This window comes from Taudactylus pleione, unplaced genomic scaffold, assembly GCF_031769625.1.
Source record: "Taudactylus pleione unplaced genomic scaffold, aTauple2 ptg000289l, whole genome shotgun sequence".
Lineage (NCBI taxonomy): Eukaryota > Metazoa > Chordata > Amphibia > Anura > Myobatrachidae > Taudactylus > Taudactylus pleione.
In genome coordinates, this window is record NW_028284691.1 from 675,600 (window position 1) to 695,347 (window position 19,748).

General features: G+C 43.7%; 1 protein-coding gene across 1 annotated transcript in view; it reads left to right on the top strand.

Annotated features, from left to right (window-relative positions):
- Window positions 1-19,748, top strand: part of STAB1 (stabilin 1) — a 490,754-nt gene that overhangs the window by 7,697 nt on the left and 463,309 nt on the right. The window contains exons 3-9 of the mRNA XM_088482458.1: window positions 2,359-2,444; window positions 6,573-6,642; window positions 8,711-8,806; window positions 9,768-9,884; window positions 12,004-12,206; window positions 13,522-13,652; window positions 18,227-18,354. Coding sequence (XP_088338584.1) covers window positions 2,359-2,444; window positions 6,573-6,642; window positions 8,711-8,806; window positions 9,768-9,884; window positions 12,004-12,206; window positions 13,522-13,652; window positions 18,227-18,354 — 831 coding nt within the window. The remainder of the gene's footprint in view (window positions 1-2,358; window positions 2,445-6,572; window positions 6,643-8,710; window positions 8,807-9,767; window positions 9,885-12,003; window positions 12,207-13,521; window positions 13,653-18,226; window positions 18,355-19,748) is intronic.

Consider the following 19,748-nt stretch of genomic DNA (forward strand, 5'->3'; position numbering starts at 1 on the left):
GCGTTCCCACGCCCCCGGCACGCCCACCAAAGGGGCGTGCTGTCAGTCACCATCGACAGCACACCCCCTTGCTGCGAGACCCATAACGACAGCTTGGCCGTCGTTATTCGGATCTCGCGCATGCGCACGACGGAGCAGCCTCCGTCATGCGCATGCGCACTTGGGCAACATCAACCCGCCTGCGAGCGCTCAGCGCTCGCGAGCGGGTCTGAATCAGGCCCACAGTACGATATAGCAGCAATATCGTACCAATCCGTCGGATCGGCTGCTATATCGCACCGTGTATGAACATCTTAATACACTGGAGAGCTACGCCGATACAATACAGTGTACTGTATGTTACGCTACTAGGGCAGCTTCCGCAAATTGCTTACTCTTCACAATTTATGTAAATTCCAGAAAATATGCATATTGCACAAATAGTGGTAATTACTCGTGCATTCAACTTTACATGAGATCCATAAATATAAATTCTATCAAGCACACCCACTGGTATTCCCTACAATCATAAAAAGCTATACAGTAACAGTTGAATAGCAATTCATGGGTTGTTTTTTTGTTCATTGTCAGTGTATTATCTCATAAATGAAAAATATATCTATTCAACCGTGGCACCATAAATAAAACACACACACAAAAAAAACCAATATAAAGCCACTTGGGTAGAGAAAAACAATGGACAAAATTGATTTAGTGTGTCCACCAGAAGTACTAACTTGACAATGAGAGGGTTAAAATACTGTACAGAAATAAAATATTGCATCTCGTTATCATCTGAATGAAATGTTTTGAAAATTAAATTAGGTGTGCACAATGTAAGGACAAAGGTTTAATTCATGTAACAACATTAGAAAGAAAATATGGTTTGTGAATATGCAGGGGTGTTATATTATACACACACCTCTTCTATGAGTCACAGGGGGTGATTGAAGGTGGGAGGAGAAGAGTTGGTAAACTTAAGGAACGGCCATCAGAGGGTTAACCCTCAATGGTCTCCATCAATGATGCCATCGCTACTTAACATTAATATCAGGAAACCATGAATGGTTTTACTTATTGATGGACATCCCTGCTTGTGCTGCACGTGTGCTGTGAGCCAATCAGGGAATAAGATGGGGCTTAGTGGTGCATCAGGGGGCAGGGCTAAACTCTGCTCCTGTTAAAAAAAAATTGTGCCACTGCTGTCAATGCCTGACAACCATTGGAAATCCTCCATCATTGGCAAAACCATTGAGCATTAGTGACATCAGTGGTCGATGGCCAACTCTGATAAAAGGATTCCCTTTTCTCATGGTTCATTCTATGTGGCCCTAGTCTAACTGCGAAGTCTGTCCTACCCTGCCAGGGCACCTGCAGATAGCAGTCCTACAGTAGTTATCTCATGCAGAGCAATTATTCTATTACAATTCCCTTTTTATTTTGTAGTGCTTTTGTAGTTGTACAGTATGTATGTAACATCGTTATGAATCATATCATTATAACTGTAAACATTGTATTTTTATGCTTATTATATATCTCCTTAATCAGTCTGCTTTTATTTGATCTATAGACCCTTGGTCTCTGAACAGATAGATTCTTGCTTCCTTTATGAATTGGGAGTGGGGGATAGTAACTGGTTAATTATCTGATGGAGGGTTTCAGCACTCTGTAATTAAGATACAAGGGCTGACTGAGTCGGACACAGACGTGGCCAAGTCTGCGTCTTTTGCTGGAATCGCATCTGGGTCTTTATGCAAATGCCGCTACAAAGGCCATCCCTGTGCATTCATATGTGCAAAGACTAAGACGCCCCCTGTCAGCTTCTGTGAATGCTGAAATACTGCTTGGTGTGTCTTTCAGCATCTGCAACCCTCTCATAAGATACAACATCTCGTGTATCTTCTTAGCCACCAACCAGTTACCTCCCAGTCACTGTCCAGGAACGCCCTATATATTTCTGGTAACGCGCGACTAAATGCGATCTGACATTCTGTACAAACACATGCACAGTGCGACCTAGATGCATGTGCAAACGAAAAGACACTGGCCGTTTGCGTGAAATCATGTGCGACACTTAATCCAGCCCGTAAGCTCTCAGTGGCCTTTTTGCTATACGACGGCAGTTACTGGGGTTACAGAATAACACTAAGATAAGTGGTGTACTATAACCAGTGATTCATTGTCTAATTAAGAAGTACCCCAGGAACAATGGTGATCTGGTTGCCTCAAAGACGTGCTGCAAAAAGGACACAAAATAAGGAAAGCAACTGAAAAAAGTAATTATGTCTGTGACTAAAGACTAGTGTAACTCCTGGGTAGAACCTTTGAGAATAAAAATGCCTAGTGCCAAATGCTCATTCTAATTCAATTTTCTTACAGAATGTCCTGGGGGAGTCCTGAAGCCTTGCGGTGGTCATGGGACCTGCATGGATGGAATCCAAGGCAATGGGACTTGTATATGTGACGTATGTGTACTGATATTTTACAACCTCATCTTTCTGCAACTCTCCAACTGATTTTACTATAAATAAATTTTGGACTGTTCATTATGGGGCTAATGCAGAGTGAGTACTACACATAGCTTGTGTAGGATAACTTGCGTGGAAATCACTTGAAGCAAGCTCAGAAAGCGAACGCATGTATCTGACTGCTTCTGATGGAAGAGGCGGAACAAGGTGTGGGAATGGGTGGTAAGACACCTCCTGTCAGCATCACTGCTATATTCGAATTAGCAGCAGCGACGTTAACTGCGTCCATCTCTGAATCAGGCCCTCGGTGCGGTAACAATTGAGACACATGAACTTCAAACATTGGCGACTTGCGCTCATATAGGCATTGCGTGTGACGCAGAATCAGGCCAATGTCTGCAAATGATTAAATAGACTGTTTCATAATATGGCTTTAAAGCTGCATCACAACCAATCACTGTAATTTTAGTAACCTGCTGATTTCTGCTGTTCTGTAGTATACAAGGGACGTGCAGATGAGCCCAAGTTCATTGTGACTGACCACGCCACAAACGTGCGCACGCATCGCGCTATACACCATGATACACTATGGCGTGTCCCCAATCACGGGAGTGCATCTCCATTCAATCCTATGGAGACGCGAACGCGCGTCTCCGAACTCGGGAGTGCGTCTCCCATTAAATCCTATGGAGACGAGAATTCGTGTCTCCAATCACGGGAGTGCATCTCAGAGCGACCCACGCATTTTGCGATTCGCTGCGCTACAGGCAACAATGTAGCTGGGCATATCTGTAGTTGAATTGCCAGCTGTTGGCATACTGGCACTCAGAATGATGGCGCCAGAAACCCAACACCAGTCAGAATCCCACGCCTACATCCCTACCACCGGCATCCTGATGGTAAGTAGTGGGGTTAGGAGGAGGTTTAGGGATTAAGGTTAGACACTAGGGGAGGGTTAAGGTTAGGCACTAGGGGAGGGTTAAGGTTAGGCACTAAGGGAGGGTTAAGGTTAGGCACTAAGGGAGGGTTAAGGTTAGGCACTAGGGGAGGGTTAAGATTAGCCACTAAGGGAGGGTTAAGGTTAGGCACTAGGGGAGGGTTAAGGTTAGGCACTATGGGGGAGGTTAGGTTTAGGGTGCGGGGAAGGGGAGGTTAGGTTTAGGGGTGGGGTTAGGATACTTACTGAGAGGGATTCTGCTGCCGGGTCCTGAGTGCCGCCATCCCATACCCAACCCATACATAACTAGCAAATATATATTTTTTGTCACTTTATGGAGTCCCGTACATATCTCCTCTGCAGCATCACACAGCCCCAGGAATGTGACAAGCACTACTGTATGTGTTATTGCAGATTCAAATGAAACCTAATTTTCTTAAATTTAGGGAAAATCTATTTTTGTATGTTCAGTTATCCTGAAACAATGCTGCAAGTAATATTAAGCTGTAAATATAGGGGGGGAATGATAGTAAATAAGATGGCCCATCTACTTTATTTATATTTGCGGGATATCCCCTAAAAACAACTTTTTTGGGGAGGTATCCGCAATTATATTAAGCATCCCTGGGAATATGGAGGGACTGCAGCAGATATCTCCCTCCATTTCCGTCTGAAAAGCAGCCTCTGTATGTTTCTATCGGGAATACTGTGTAGTCAGATTTACCAAGCTCTGGAATACAAAGAATTCTGGAGCTTGGACCGGGCTGCTAACACCACCTGAAGATAACGTTAGCCTATAGTAGCCTATGGGCTACAATAACACCATTTTTTTGGCAGAGGGATACCTCTCTGTCGCCCCCCAATGATGCATGCGGTGGCTGATGGGTACATTAGTCGCGGAAGACCTGAACCAGGAAGTAGGTCTGCTCCAGCTCTTCGCTGATCAGAGCCTGTCTCCCAGCAAGAGCACAATGCTAAATTCCTGACATTTCCATGGTGTGAATTTAGGGATTTTTTTTTTACCACATAATTCAGATTGTGATAAGTAAGGCCCCATCTGCTTGAAAACCTCAGACGCGATTTGCTTCTTACTGTACCTTGTTACCAGATCTACAATCGCCTTTTGGGCATCCCAAACATATCTAAACTCACCTAGCATATGTGACCTATGTTTTAAGGCTATACCACCTAACAACTATTCTTTCAGTAAAAGAAACTTCCTCAAATTTGACCTAAACCTGCTTCACTCCATCTTGTTCTACCACTTCATTTTTTCTGTACTCCTCTCTCTCCTGCTACCTTGTTAAAACAATTCATATACGTATTTGAGCGTTTCTTTTGTACCTCCCTTTCCTGTCTCTGGTCCATGCTATATACTGGGTTCCTTTTGCCTTGCCTGGTACGCTTATAGACCAAGCTCCAAGCACCTGCATAATGTACAATTTGTGCTCCTGAAGGTATGTCCTCCAGAGCTACAGTATTATGGGTGTGTTCTCAGTGTCCTACCTTTACACCAGCTCATGTAAGGACTCATTCTGAGCTGCACATTGTTCAGAATGTGTTAGCGTCATTTGCTGTAGTCGCCTCTGCTATTGCCAGTATAAGCCCTTCTGTACGCTTTGTGTACAGGCATGTGCCCAATTGCTGAAAGGCTGAGACGCCCAGCCACAGCCATTAGAATCACCATTGGGACCTGCACCAGCCACACGGTAAGTGCAGAATCTTTGTCAGAGTACGGCCTCCAAACCACGCGATTAAGCATCCGAGTCCGCAACCACTCATGTGACGCACCTGCAACCCTCCCATAGCTCCCCTATAAGACACCATAGGATGCATACGCCATGGAGGTCTTTAGTGATTCAGGCGAATGTGTAGTCGCTTAAAGTCACCAATTTGCGTGAACTTCTGCATTATGTCCAACTCAGAGTCAGCCCTGAAGTGACTCCTAGATCCCTTTCCTCCTCAATAATTGGAGAAAAAATATCTAGAAGTCTCTATTTCAGATTATTTTAGTCACCTGGGTTGTGTAAATTCCTGGATAAAAGATATTCTCCAAATCGGTCTTTCAGCAATGTTTCCATTAAGTTCCCTCTATTGTGTAAAGGGACCTCACTTTCTCTTTACCAGTCCTGTGGGAATAATCCCGTTAATGGTGACTAGTTGAATATTACTATTAAATACAGGGCTCGATTCCGACCCGCTCGCTAGGCTGCGTTCGCACGTGGCTGGCGATGGTTTGCAATCTGCGCATGCGTGCTCAAACTAGTCCAGGTCCAGGTGATCAGGAAGCGTTCGCTCGCTGTGCATAGACTGCTCGCTAGACTGAGTGACAGAACAAACCATTTGTGGGTGGTAACGGGTTGGTCGATGGAAACAGGGGAGTGGTAGTGTGAACGCGGGCGTGCCTGAGCATCTTAACGCCATTGCAGAGCCGTGCATAATTAAAACGCAACGTCATAGTACACGTCACTTGGTTGAAAATCATACTGAATCACTCTCAGTGCTTGCGGTAGGGTATGGTCAGCCACGATCGCATCCGATGTTACCGATGGTTGCATACACTTCCTGGAGATGACGTGCATTAGTGGGCATCTTCAGACTGGCTGGTGGACATCTGTATGCACAGAGCGATTGCATGCCAAGACATAGTGGGCGTGCTAATGCCTTGCCGTGCGATCGCCTGCCTTTGCTGAATTTGCATACGCTGGGTGCGAGCGAACGCACCTAGCAAGCGGGTCTGAATCGAGCCCACTGTTCCTAACTATCACTCTTTGATCTGAGATCCCATCTGGCTCTAGTCATAGGTCTACTTTACATTTTGAGAGCTCAGACATGAATCCATTAATGTTTTTGCATCAGTATTCCTGCTAATTACCTGTGGGTCACTTGACTTCTCTCTGTACTGTACATACCAAACATAAGTATTTATTTAGGTGATCTGCTATACCCACGTCTCTCTCCACAAGACCATACTATGTCTCATCGTGTGTTTCTTCTCTCATTTCTATATCTCCCCTGATAAGCAACACCATGTTTTATATAATGGTTGTGTTTATTTATATACAAATGGTAACTAAACCCATTATACATCATTTTACTTAACCAGTATGTTTAATGTGTTTTTATTTGCTATACATCTTTCATATAATTTAAACAATATATCATTGTCTTAACTCTTGTATGTGCAGGAGGGCTTCACAGGCGTTACCTGCAATCGGTGTGCTGATCCCTTTCTGTACGGAGTGAACTGTAACTCTGGTAAGTTGCTAAATTATAATCAAGTTGACCAGAAGGTTCATAATGATAATATTATGCAAAGGTGACTGAAATAGTGTTGCAGCGGCCTCTTGTATGGCTGCTAATTGTTCAGGAAGGCTAAATACTATATTGCAGAGAAGAGAAAAAATGCATTATCCTTGATGCAAAATCAATTTGTCCAGATCCTCAAGTGGTATATCCATGATTAATATTTTACGCTGAGGATAGGCTATGATGATGATGATGATGATGTCAATAGGTTACCCCAGACTGTGGTTCCAGCAGGATTAATAAGTTTGCTGGCCCTGATAGCAAAAAAATCACCTACTCAATGTACAAGTAACTGGTAACATCACTGAGGCGCAAATTCATTGCATCTATCACTAGTGCTATACCCTTACAGCTTTGCACTCCCCCTGGCCCAAAGCAGAACATCATGACCCAATAGATGAACATAGGGCCTGATTCAGACCCGGTCGCAAGCGCTGAGCGCTCGCAACCGGGTCGATGGTGGCCCAGAGCGCATGCGCACGACGGAGCCAGCTCCGTCGTGCGCATGCATGAGACCCGGATAGCGACGGGCAATCCATCGCTCCGGGTCTCGCACCAAAGGGGGCGTGCTGTCGATGTTGAGTGACAGCATGCCCCCTTTGGTGGGCGGGCCGGGGGGGTGGCTGCCCAGATGGAGGCGTTTCCATGAGAACGCCTACAGTCTGGGGGTGGCCCCACTGACATCTGTTTGAGCCGAAAGCTCTCTGGGGCTTGCGGCAACGAAACCCTACCACAAGGGTTTCGTCGCAAGCCCGATGGTCGCGATGGTCTTGACCATCGCGACCATCATCCTGGCTGCTCGCATTAGCTGTGGGTGGCAACCCACAGCAATGCGAGCGGCCAGGAGGCCGCTCCATAAAAATAACAAAAAAAAGACGCCCTGATTCAGAGTGAGCTCTCTGTCAGGGCCTTAGTGCCCTAATATGTCAATACACTAAACAGGATCATAATGCATACTATTGACACGCATTGTGTGATACTATATTCTAAGGATCATAATGCAGTTCTACTGCATCTCAAAAGGTTATTTTCAACAAATGTTTATGTATCCGCATGCATAACACAAAAGACTAGTGCTGTGTACTTGTCTGATTTTATATGTAGAACAATTTATTGCAGTGAACAAAGCGATTCAGACCCGCTCGCTAGGAAGTGATCGCTCGAAGCTGGGTGATTTTTGCAAACTGCGCATGCGTATACATCGCAATTCGCATGTGCGAACCACTGCGAAAGATCAGGAAGCGCTCGCTCGCCCAGCATAGACAGCCCAGTTGAATGAATGACAGGAGAGGCCATTTGTGGGTGGTAACAGGGGCAGGCCACTAGACACGGGGGAGTGGAGGTGCAAACGCAGGCGTTCCTGAGTGTTTCTACGCCGTTTCAGAGGCGTGCATAATTAACAGGCAGCGTCATAGTACACGTCACCTGGTTGTATTTCACACTGAAGTGATCGCAGTGCTTGTGGAAAGTTATAGTCAACCTCAAGCGCTGTGAGCACATCCGATGGTGCTCGATGTACCAATGCTTTCATGCACTTCTAGGAGATGACGTGCGCAAGTGGGCGTCTTATGAATAGCTGGTGGGCATCTGCATACATAAAGTGATCGCAAGCCAAGACATAGTGGGCGTGCTAATGCCTTGCCATACGATCGCCTGCCTTGCTGGGCCTGTGCTGAATTTGCATACGCTGGGAGAGAGCAAATGCATCTAGCGAGCGGGTCTGAATGAGCTCCAAAGCACCAAAGCCAGCAAAGTTGTTTTATTTTGGGACAAATCCCTAATTGTCTTTAGGTTTTAGCTCAGGACATTGCAAGTTTCTGAAATACATAATAAAACAAATATGTGTCCTGATCCTTGTCCTTGCAGTACTTACCAGCACCTGTGTGCCTCCTACAGGTTCTGTTAAAGAGCCTCTTAGTTTCCGCTCACTGTAATAAATCAAACGTTGTCATAATAATTTCCTGTATTTATTTGGTAACATCTAAAAATAAACAGCGCTCATGGTTTTTCTTTTCAGCTTGTCAATGCAAAAACGGGATTTGTAATAGTGGAATAACCGGGGATGGAAGCTGTACATGTGAAGCTGGGTACATGGGCTCCACATGTGAGCATGGTAAGCTGGGCAGCAGCTATATGGACCTGGACAATTGAGGAATATTTGGCTACTATCTGTCAACAGAACCCACATTCATCTTTGTACTCAGGGCCTCATTCGGAGAGGGACGCTAATGCAATTTTCACGCAGATTGAGCGATTATTTGCCATCGTGCATGCAGATCCCATCACAAAGTGACTGACAGGTTGTCAGCGTTTGGAGGTGGTACTGGGGAGTGGTCAGAAAAACGCAAGCGTGCACTTGTCCATTTAAACGCCGTTACTTGGGCGTGCATAATTAGCCACTGCTATTGCTGTGCATGTCAGAAGAGCTCTCAAGGCTACGGCAGGTCGATCTGCCGCAAGGGTAAGATGGCCGCCGATATGCGCCGATGTTACATATATTTACGCAGCTACTGTATGCATCGCCACACGCAGGTAAAAAGGCAGCAGTGGGCGTCTTTATGCTCGAGTGATCTTTGCTACCATCAGCATATATTCGCTGCTGTGTTGCTTGAAATCGCAGCTGTGATTGCATTAGCGTACATCTCTGAATCAGGCCCTCAGCACACTCTGGGTCTGATTCAGCATGGAATGCAAGTGCACTGCTGATCGCAGATTCATTATTATCGGGACTCTGCGTGTGCGCAGGACCCATTCTGCAATTGTGCAGAATGGGTCCTGCGTAGTTGCACGCAGACCCTACTATGCCTCTGCCTGATTGACAGGCAGAGGCATTTAAGGGCGGTGCAGGGGCGGGATCGGCAGGCGTTCCCGGAAACGGGGACGTGTCCGCCCCTTTTCCGGGAGTGGCAAGCCCAGTGTCCTGGTCATACACCTCCAGTGTCATACAACTCCAGCTGCATTTGCATATCAGCAAGGACGGAATTGCAAAAGCTACCTGCATGCACCTTTGCAATTGCGATCCTTGCTGAATCAGGCCCTCTGTTAGTAAATATCTGCTTTCTGTTTCTTTTCAGAATCCTTGTCCTGCAAAGCACTGAATTGTGGGGCAAATGCTCGTTGTTTGACGTTAGGAGGAAGCCTTAAATGTGACTGTATGCCAGGATACAGCAAATCAGGCAAAATCTGCCAGCGTGAGTTGCCTGGTCTCTTCTTAATTATCTACATAGCAATTTTGTCTTTTTATTTTAAACTATAATTAAAATGTATTTAACTCTTGATTTCATATATATATTGTCATATTGTGCGGGATGCATGACACACTGCAGGCGGGAGGCGATGCACGCCGCCGCCCTTTGCATGACAGGCTCCGCAAAGGACTGTTCTCTCGGTAAGAGCAGCCCTTTGCGATGGAGGGACTTCCGGGTCTCTGACATCCTACTGCGCATATGCAGAAGGACGCTCGTGCCGTAGGGGGTGTTGGGAGGGATCTGATCATATCCTTCGCTCAGAACTCCCCTGATAGAAGCCCATAGGCATTTATGCACTCCGGGGCTTGGTGCATATGAGAAATGCGGTCAAACCCACAGTTTCGGGGTTTGACCGCACTTCTACTTTTCCTGCATCCCGCCCATTGTCTGGATAAATGTGTTTAATAATTAATAATGTAATTGGCTCTTTCTATCTTGCTGCAAGCACAAACAGATAAACAGATCTAATGAAGCTAAAGAATATAAAGGGCCTGATTCTGAATCAGACGCAAAGCAGCTGTATTTTGCAAGAATTCATGGAGCCAGATGTACTACCTTATGCTAATGTGGTTGTCTGCAGGGCTAATGCGAGAATCTGTGGGGCTACACAACGCACCTGCCCATTGTTTCTCTGGACACAGCCTCAACCGTCAACATTAGCATCGGCACATGCATCAGCCCCATGTTAGGCTTCCCTATCCGTATGGACATCTCAGAATAGCATGGATCTCTAGTTACACACCCATGACACAACAATGTAACGGAACAGTTCTGTGCGATCTCATGGTCGCCGCCCAATGATCACCCAGAATCACCCATATCACGCAAAGAGAGATCTGCCAAGATCTGTCCGACTTAGACTTGCCCAAAGATACACAGAAATTCGTAAAGAACCTCTGAGCATGCGCAGTATGCTAACACTTGCTATTTCCAAGTCGCACACACCGTGGCTGTAGTAGTGGCTAGCCACAGAAACCTGATTCACTAGTGTACCTTGTGCTAATGCCAGATTCTTCTCAGCTAATACTGGAGTCCATGCATCTGCAAGCACGAAGCCGTGCTGCCTATTCATTTTACGCCAGCCAACGCAACCAACTAGTATTGGCTTGTACCAGCCCCATGCCAAATGCAAGAGATACGCCAGAGACAGGCTATCCTTCCCTGTACGCATGGCTCAGATTCAGATCGTACATTCCCATGACATTCCCTTGACACTTCCACAAGTCATGACGGTTCTTTGTGATCACATTTTCGCCACCCAGTTCCAGACCCAGAACACCGTATTTCACGGAAAGAACGATCTGGCTGAGTTCCATTGGACCCAGAATATGATGGATGTACACAAAGATGCAAAAATGTGCATCTGCGCATGCACTGTAAACACTCACCTTTTTGCGTTGGTGCACTGAGGTCCCTTCAAATCAGAATCAGGCCCATAGTGTATTAAACAAAACAGTATCAGAGTGGGGAAACTTTCAGTCAAACCACCCATTTGTGAGCCATAGAAATAGTTTTTTTTCAATTCAGCAATTGACAAAAATGTACGTTTTATATGTATTTAACAATAGTTAAAGTAGCCATCATGTGAAAAACTGAGGTATGGCAGGCTTTAAGTAGGTTGGTAATTACTCTTTTCCTTGTTTATTTCTTCATACTGCTATTAATCATGATTAACAAGTCTACAAATTTTCCAGTGTCATGTGACTACCATGACAACCATGGTCATATGGCATGTGATGTAGTGAGCAAAGAAACTCAGCTCTGTCTGTACAGTGACATCTTCCCCTCTTCCTCCCCCCTCTGCCATTTAAATATAAGGGTTGTGACTGGCAGCCATATTGTTTTCCTTCCAGAGAGATTTGTAAAAAGAAGTAAAGATTTGTAGAAAACTTGCTAAGACAAATTTCTATCATAAGCATAACTAAAAGTTTCTTAACTTGTTATGGATAAAAAAAAACTATGAGGGATTGCTGCATTAACATGTTCTTTAACTGAAAATGGATTTGCACTCAGGGAATGTATGCAAAGTTTGTAACTGTATGCACAATATGTTTCCTTTTAGCAATGGATGCCTGTAAAGTTAAACCTTCCCCATGCAGTATCTATGCTACATGTCGATCATTAGGGCCTCGTCAATACAACTGTACATGTAAAACTAACTACTATGGGGATGGAAAGACATGTATTGCCTTCAATCCATGTTCTGTTAACAATGGCGGATGCTTAGAAAATTCAACTAGATGCTTATATCGAAGCCCAGGAAAGGTAAGCAGCACAGACCTAATTACTATTTCATTTTCTTTGCCTTCAGGTCAATGTGCGCCTCATTAAGAGTTAGGAGTAATTGCAGCTAAAAGGTGCAATTTTGAACCTTGGCTGAAGAGGATCTAAATTAAAATGTGCGGACAGACTTATGCTGGGCATACACTATCCAATTATCGGCCCGATCAGCCAATTTTCATCTATCATTGCTATTTGTACAATATTGCCACAAACGATTAGTAACTAATTATTGGTCTGTTGGACATGCTGAATTGGTTGGCTGCATCTGGCAGTATATGTTCTCATGGGCGTAACTACCAAAGGTGCAAGGGGAGCAGCTGCTATGGGGCCCAGAGATAAGGGGGGGCCCATCTTCTTTGTCAAAGTTACATGTGTTATATTTTACCATTGGGTGGTACATAAGGACCCTTACAAACTTTTGCTATGGGGCCTTCAAAAACCTAGTTACTTCCCTGTATGCGCTGCAGCGGCCGACTACCTGACAGCGGCCGACTACCTGACTACCTGACCTCCCCTGTCCTTCACAGGGGAGGAATAGGAAAATGTCTGCTCCCCAGGGAAGGAGCACAGATGTCGTGTGGCCATTACCTGTGAAATATTTCACAGTGTATGGCCACCATATCCGATGGGTTCCGGTCTAACAGACATTTTATCTGACAGTGTTTGACCAGCATTAGAGTTGGAAGGGGGCGCCTAGATCAACTCTAAACTGCAGTCTAAAAATAAAACTGCCCAGCCTTACTACATGCAAAAGCTGGCAGTATTTATCCTGCAAGCAAAGAAAAAATTGCCTATGCACCCCTTTTGTCATATTTGTCCAGGTGCAAATTTGTACTCTTTTGGTAATTTAAGCGATGTGAGGCCATCATATTTAGAAAGGCCACACCATGTCGTATTGGAAACCCCTTTGCTTTAATTAACATGATGCATATTTAAAATAAAAGTTCTTTGTAGCAGCTCTGAACAATTAAATTCTAATGTTATAAAACTGTAGTCAGTATAAATTACCGATTTATCAATATGGCAAACCAGATTAACATGAAAATGTGAATAAGTTTGTTTCTTTTATTTTCATTTTATGCAGCAGGAAGTTTTCTATTATATACTGTATTGTAGTCAGAATATAGCTTATGAAGTGTATCAAGACTATCATTTGAATGAGCTTATGAACTGTATCAATACAATATCACATTGACAATATTGAATAGTGAATATTTCTCCTTTGTGTTATTAATTTGATTGCAGTATGAAGTAAGATCAAACATTCTAACTTTCTGTAACGATTGGTAACTACCAGTCTTATTGCAGTTGCATCCCTGGAATGACAAGTCGACCTGGTTTGGACGGGTGTTATCCGCCCCACAGTTGCCAACCATATAGTTGTAGTAAAAGTGCACAGTGTGAAATGGTATCTCCCGGAGTACACAAGTAAGTTTTCACTTCTCAATTTAAGAGCACCCACAGCTGCTAGTTATTGTCTAGGAAAGAGTATTGTAACATTGTTTACACAATTTTCCAAGTTAAGGTCAACATTGGAAGTACAGGAATATCTGCCCAAATTCTGTTTGGTGTTCATGTCAAATAGCCATATCTATATAATAGATATTTATTACTCAACAAGATGATCCGATAGATTTTAATTTACCACCTTAGGACCTAGTGTTCTTTCTGTAGTTGCCACACAAGCATCAGTATTGGGCAAATTGACTAGCATAGGGCCTGATTAAGGGGTGTATGTTCACCCGATGATGAACGTACATCTCAGATGTTTCCAGGTCTGCGTCAGCACAGGACTTGTTCTGCCCATGTGCAGAATGGGCCTTGCAATTACGCTCGCCGGCTCCCCGCCCAAGCCGCAGCATGATTGACATGCGGCAATGTTTGGGGGTCGGAGCGGGGGCCTGGCTGGTCACCGTTTCCTGAAACGGGGGCGTGCCACCCTCGTTTTCCATGAGGGACAAGGCCATAGTCTGCACCGGCGGTTTCAGCTCCCACAGCCTGACCAAAAAAGCAACCATTGGTCACAATGGTTAAGATGGTGATCCCAGGCTTCAACGTCGGTCACAGTGCTGGGATCGCAAATGCAGTACAAATTCTGCATTTGCAATAGAGATGGATGGATTTGCACAGCCGCTTGTGTGCAGCTCTGCAAATCCATCCATCTCTGAATCAAGCCCATAGTGTGCTATTGATAAGGGGTATGTACAGTATATGGACCTTGATTGTTTTATTACCAAAGGTTTAAAGGCATTATAATAACTTTATGCATACAATTGATGGGCACAGATAATTCACATCTGAGGACCCAGAGACAACTACCTGCCTTGGTTTGGATTCCCAATGATGTATTTTAACTGTTGATAAAATAAATGTGTAGGTGACATACAACTGTATCCATATGGTTAAGATGTAGAGGAATTTAATAATTGAAGGATAGTCATTAGGTATTTATAGTATAGTAGTAGTATTGGATATTGATTTAATGGGTAAGTCGGGTTTTCCAGTCAACTTTTGATTTGCTCTAATTGCTTTTTAACACTATACAGCAAGGTGAAATTTAATTTGAAAAGATCCAACTTTCTCTTTTACTCTTTTATGTGGCATTGCCGACAGCAGCAATGACTCACAATGTCACCATGTTGCCCGCCTTTGGTTGATGTATGCCACATTAATAGACACATCTTCTATGTGATAAATTGCTTCATGAGACAACAATGTTAAACTATTTGGAGGTTTTATTTGGTGGTATTATTGTTTCTCTGAAATTGTGCATATTTAATTTATTGTTTACTCTGAAACCTGGCTTCATGAGATATACTAAACAGTTTTAAGTATCATTTAATTAATTTTAATATTATTACTATCTATCCTGTCAGTAGCACTGCGCTTCTATATTTTTTTATTTTTTACTAGGGTCATTATATGAGGTTCAGCACCTCTTTAGAAGCAGCGGTCCTGCAGGGTTTTCAATCATTTTTTTTTTTTTTTTGTGATTTAATATTATGATACCTAGACCGTTTGGCGCCCCCCACTTCCTTTTCTTATTTGGAGGTTGGCCTACCAGCTACTAATTATTGTAGGGGACTTCGCTTTGATTGATCATAGCGTGGCAAAGCTGTTCTGTATTGGCTAATAGCGGCTACACCCTACATGGTATTTAACCTCAATGATTTAAATAGCTACAATGTATGTATCATTGTGTGCTTTAAATGTATCCTAATATAAACACATGTACATGTGTATTTTGAATTGTCTGTTTCGTAAGCTTTGTGGGACTTAATATAAATACATAAATTCTTGTTTTTTTTTTTTTTCCTGGATGCATTTTACACCCGCGCTTTTAGCATTAATACACCCGACGTTAAATTGGCCCACATATCTGTAAATCTGAAGTTGGAGCAATGTCCTGCAAGTGTCTAGAGATCATCTGCAAATTGTCAATATAAAAGACTAACGGAGAGATGTATCAAGCCTTGGAGAGAGACAAACTGGTGTAGTTGCCCAAAGCAACCAATCAGCTTTTGTTATTTCAAAGACTGTGCTAGATAAATGACAGTTATGCTTGATACACACTAGCCGATGTCCAGTGTGTACAACATCGGCAGCGGTGGGACGCGGCAGGGGTCCCGTCATCAGCAAGTGCATACACACATTTGGCAGCATGGCCCCTGCTGACGATATCGCCCATCGGACTTGCATGCAGGACCGACGGGCGATGTAGCTGACGATGCATGGGAGCGCACATCATAAGCGACATAGCGGATACAATCTCACTGATGTGAACGATATGTCGTCTGATCCACCGGATCAGACAACATATCGATGTTGGCCCAGTGCGCATCGATGTTGGCCCAGTGCGCATGCGCATGACGGAGGCGGCTCCGTCGTGCGCATGCGCGAGACCCGGATAGCGACGGGCAAGCCGTCGCTCCGGGTGTCTCTACAAAGGGGGCGTGCTGTCAATGTTGAGTGACGGCACGCCCCCTTTGGTGGATGGGCCGGGGGTGTGGCTGCCCAGACAGAGGCGTTCCCATGGGAACGCCTACCGTCTGGGGCTGGCCCCACTGGCATCACAAGTGATGTCAGTGGGAGTGTTTTCGGCTCTGATAGAGCCAAAAGCACTCCAGGGCTTGCCGCAACGAGACCCTACCACAAGGGTCTCGTCGCAAGCCCGATGGTCACGATGGTCTTGACCATCGCGACCATCTTCCTGGCCGCTCGCTATAGCTCTAAAAATTAAGAGGGACGGCCCTGATTCAGAGGAAGCGCTCTGTCAGAGCGTCCGGCTCTGAATCAGGGCCTCAGGGCCTGATTCCGACCCGCTCACAAGCGCTGAGCGCTCGCAAGCGGGTCGATGGTGCCCTAGTGTGCATGTGCATGACGGAGGGAGCTCCGTCGTGCGCATGCGCGAGACCCGAATAGCGATGGCCAAGCCGCGGCAGGAGGCCGCTCCAATAATAGGTAGGAGGGCCCTGATTCAGAGCGAGCGCTCTTGTCAGAGCGTCCGGCTCTGAATCAGGCCCTCAGTGCGCTGGCAGAGAGGAGGGGGCCCAAGCAGAGGCTGCACACAGGCCCCCTCCTCTCTTAAAATGCCCCTGTACAATTGTAAAAATTCTGTTTGTTAGCATGCCTTTTCTAGATGTACAATTCCTATCCATCGCCTATTTATGCTGTAAGCTCTCTGGGGAAGGGACTTCAGGCTTATGCTTTTCTCACAATAGGGCTGATTCTGAGTTGTGAGCAAAGGGAAAAAGAGCATGTAACATTGCACTTCGGCAAAACCATGTTGTCCTGCAGGAGGGCTGGGCAGATGTAAAATCTGCAGAGAGATTTAGATTTGGGAGGGGCATGTCCAAACTGAAATCTAAGGGGTCAACCCAAGTAGGTGCAAGTTGCGAGTTTGTTTCATGAAACTCGCAGGCTTTACACAGATGCGTGCACCCAAGAATTTTTCAATCCAATTAAAGATGCCTATTTGCGGTACTCACAGCGGGGGTTTGCAAATTGTCTACCAAATGCGATATGAGAGAAGTGCATGAAAAAGTAGGGTGACATTCCTGAAAGTAACAATGTTAAATGACTGATTTGTACATTTTAAAAAAAGAAATAAAAAATGATAAAAAGAAAACTTTTTTGTTTAGTTTCATACGAATAAAACAAAAAATTCAAAAAGAAAGTAGGGAAAAATATACTTTTGGGGTACTTTGAAGTGACAGTTTAAAAAAAAAAAAATCAAAGGCAACTATTATTTCAAAAAAATAAATACTCTAAATTTGGGGTACATAAAGCAACACAATAATTGCTTTTAGGGTAAGTTGAGGCCATTTTTTTTACACCCAAAAAATGACATTTAATTATTGGAATAATTAAGCTAATTAAAAACTTCCCATTGTTTAATTAGTCATTAGGACAGTGTTCAAAATGTTTTGCATTGTGTCCCGACATTTTAACCTTCAAATAAAGATTTTTTCTATCATATCTCGAACGGATATATGCGGGTTCACTCTGACTGGTTCAGTGTGAGTTGCTAATTGGATTGTTGCTAACTGGATTGCAAAATGATTATGCAATGAGAATTCACAGAGAAAATGGCAGCTCGCTACTTACATCTGGCAACTCGCACCTAATTGGATTGACCTCTAAATTGCAATGTACCAATAAAAATGTCCAGCATGTGTGGGCTACATGCAAAAAGCAGACAATGTTGACACTGCATGTAAACAATAAATTTGCAACCCTTGCTGTGCAACATTGTTTGTTCCAAATTTTATTTTCACTTTTCTCTCTGGTTAGAATCAGTCCCACACTGTACACCATGACGTCCCATATAAATAAACAATAACCCCAACATTAAAATAATAAAAAGAAGAAAAATGACTACATGTGAAACAAATGCTGAACAGAAAAATACCTCACAGAAAATAAAAAGAAAAGAAATGTTTGTGATTAATGAGGAATTTTACAGAAATATGAAATGACAGGTTCATGCATTTGTGCCGTAGGTGTGTTTGTCATGATGGAGAGATTGGTGATGGTAAAGCTTGCTACGGGAGCATTTTATATGAAATTCAGAAGCTGAATATTGAGGATATACAAATGAGGAAACAGTCCGGTGCACTCAGGCTGTTTGGTAAGTAACCCATTTATAGGATACCTGATCAAAGTACTGGATCTATACCTGTTGGAGGGACTCAGCTACAGTACAGATATATTTGTATTAAAGATAAAGAACATGATTCTAATGAAATTATGACAAGCCACCCATACAGTTAAGCCTAGAAAATATTATACATCTGACCCATAGCACTTTATAACTCACACCACTGAATGTTTCCTTTGTGTAAGGGGAATTTTTTGTTATTAAGATATACATTTTATAGATTGTAATACTGTATTTACTGTGATTAGTGATGTGTTTAATATATTTTTATTTTATTCCACAAGTGGAATGCAATTCTTAGTCCCTTTTCCTATTCTATATGCTCTATACATTTACATTTATGAAAAGTAGCTATTTAAAAATAGATCATAAAAGTAACAATTGCAGTGTAGGTCAATCGGGTGTATAAGCTACTCATGGGGAGAAAATAAATAGGTAATAATATAACAATGAGCGCTAAGTATATATTCACCACGCACAATCAGTAAGTATTACAAGTTTAAAACAACATAAGCCAGACCACATATTTCATAATCAGTTTATAGCCCTTTTGTTAGAGATTCAGTTAGGCGCAGGCTCCGGGTGAATATGGGATAACAGCTGGTGGATACAGAGGCAGCTCGGGCATCATAGCAGCCGCACCCCTTGCACCCACGGTAGTTACATCACTGTTGGCATGCATGTTACCAAACAGCGGGGTCCTTCTCAGGATATATGGACTGGGGTCATAGGCGAGGACAATGTAAACAATTAAAGGCTGCAGGTGTTCTTCAGGGTCCAGTCTTCAACCCAGGCAACACCAGGTATCCCAGCTAGTAGTTTATATTTGATCTTATTCTTATCCACTGTTACCAAGTAATTTTCATTTACCATTTTATACAAATTTTGTAAATACCATGGGCTGAATCCAATTGTCTGCGATGATCTCGTGGTTGGGAGCCATCGTGACAACAGCCGCAATCTACGGCAGCCTGAATTCACACAAAAGTTCTTGCAGCCCCATGGGGCTCCAAGAAAAATTGTGCGAATTCAGGCTTGGAGCATGCCAAGAGGGGTGCAGGATGCTGTGCCATTGTGTTTTAAGGCCCTTTGCAAACAATTGGATTGACCCCCATAATTTAGAATACATATAGTTAAACAATTGTTTCTGTAACATGAAAATGTATCAAAAATAACATTAGTAAATGGGATTCCATTTTGGAAACAAGGGGTTAACAAACCTACCCATGCAAAAACCATTTTATATACAGTTTAGTAATGTCAGTAAAGCTGAGTACACACTGAACAATTACAGTATCTGGCAGATCAGCTGAGAATTTTATGATCGGCCAGAGAATTGTATAACGTGTATGCATGTACAATCT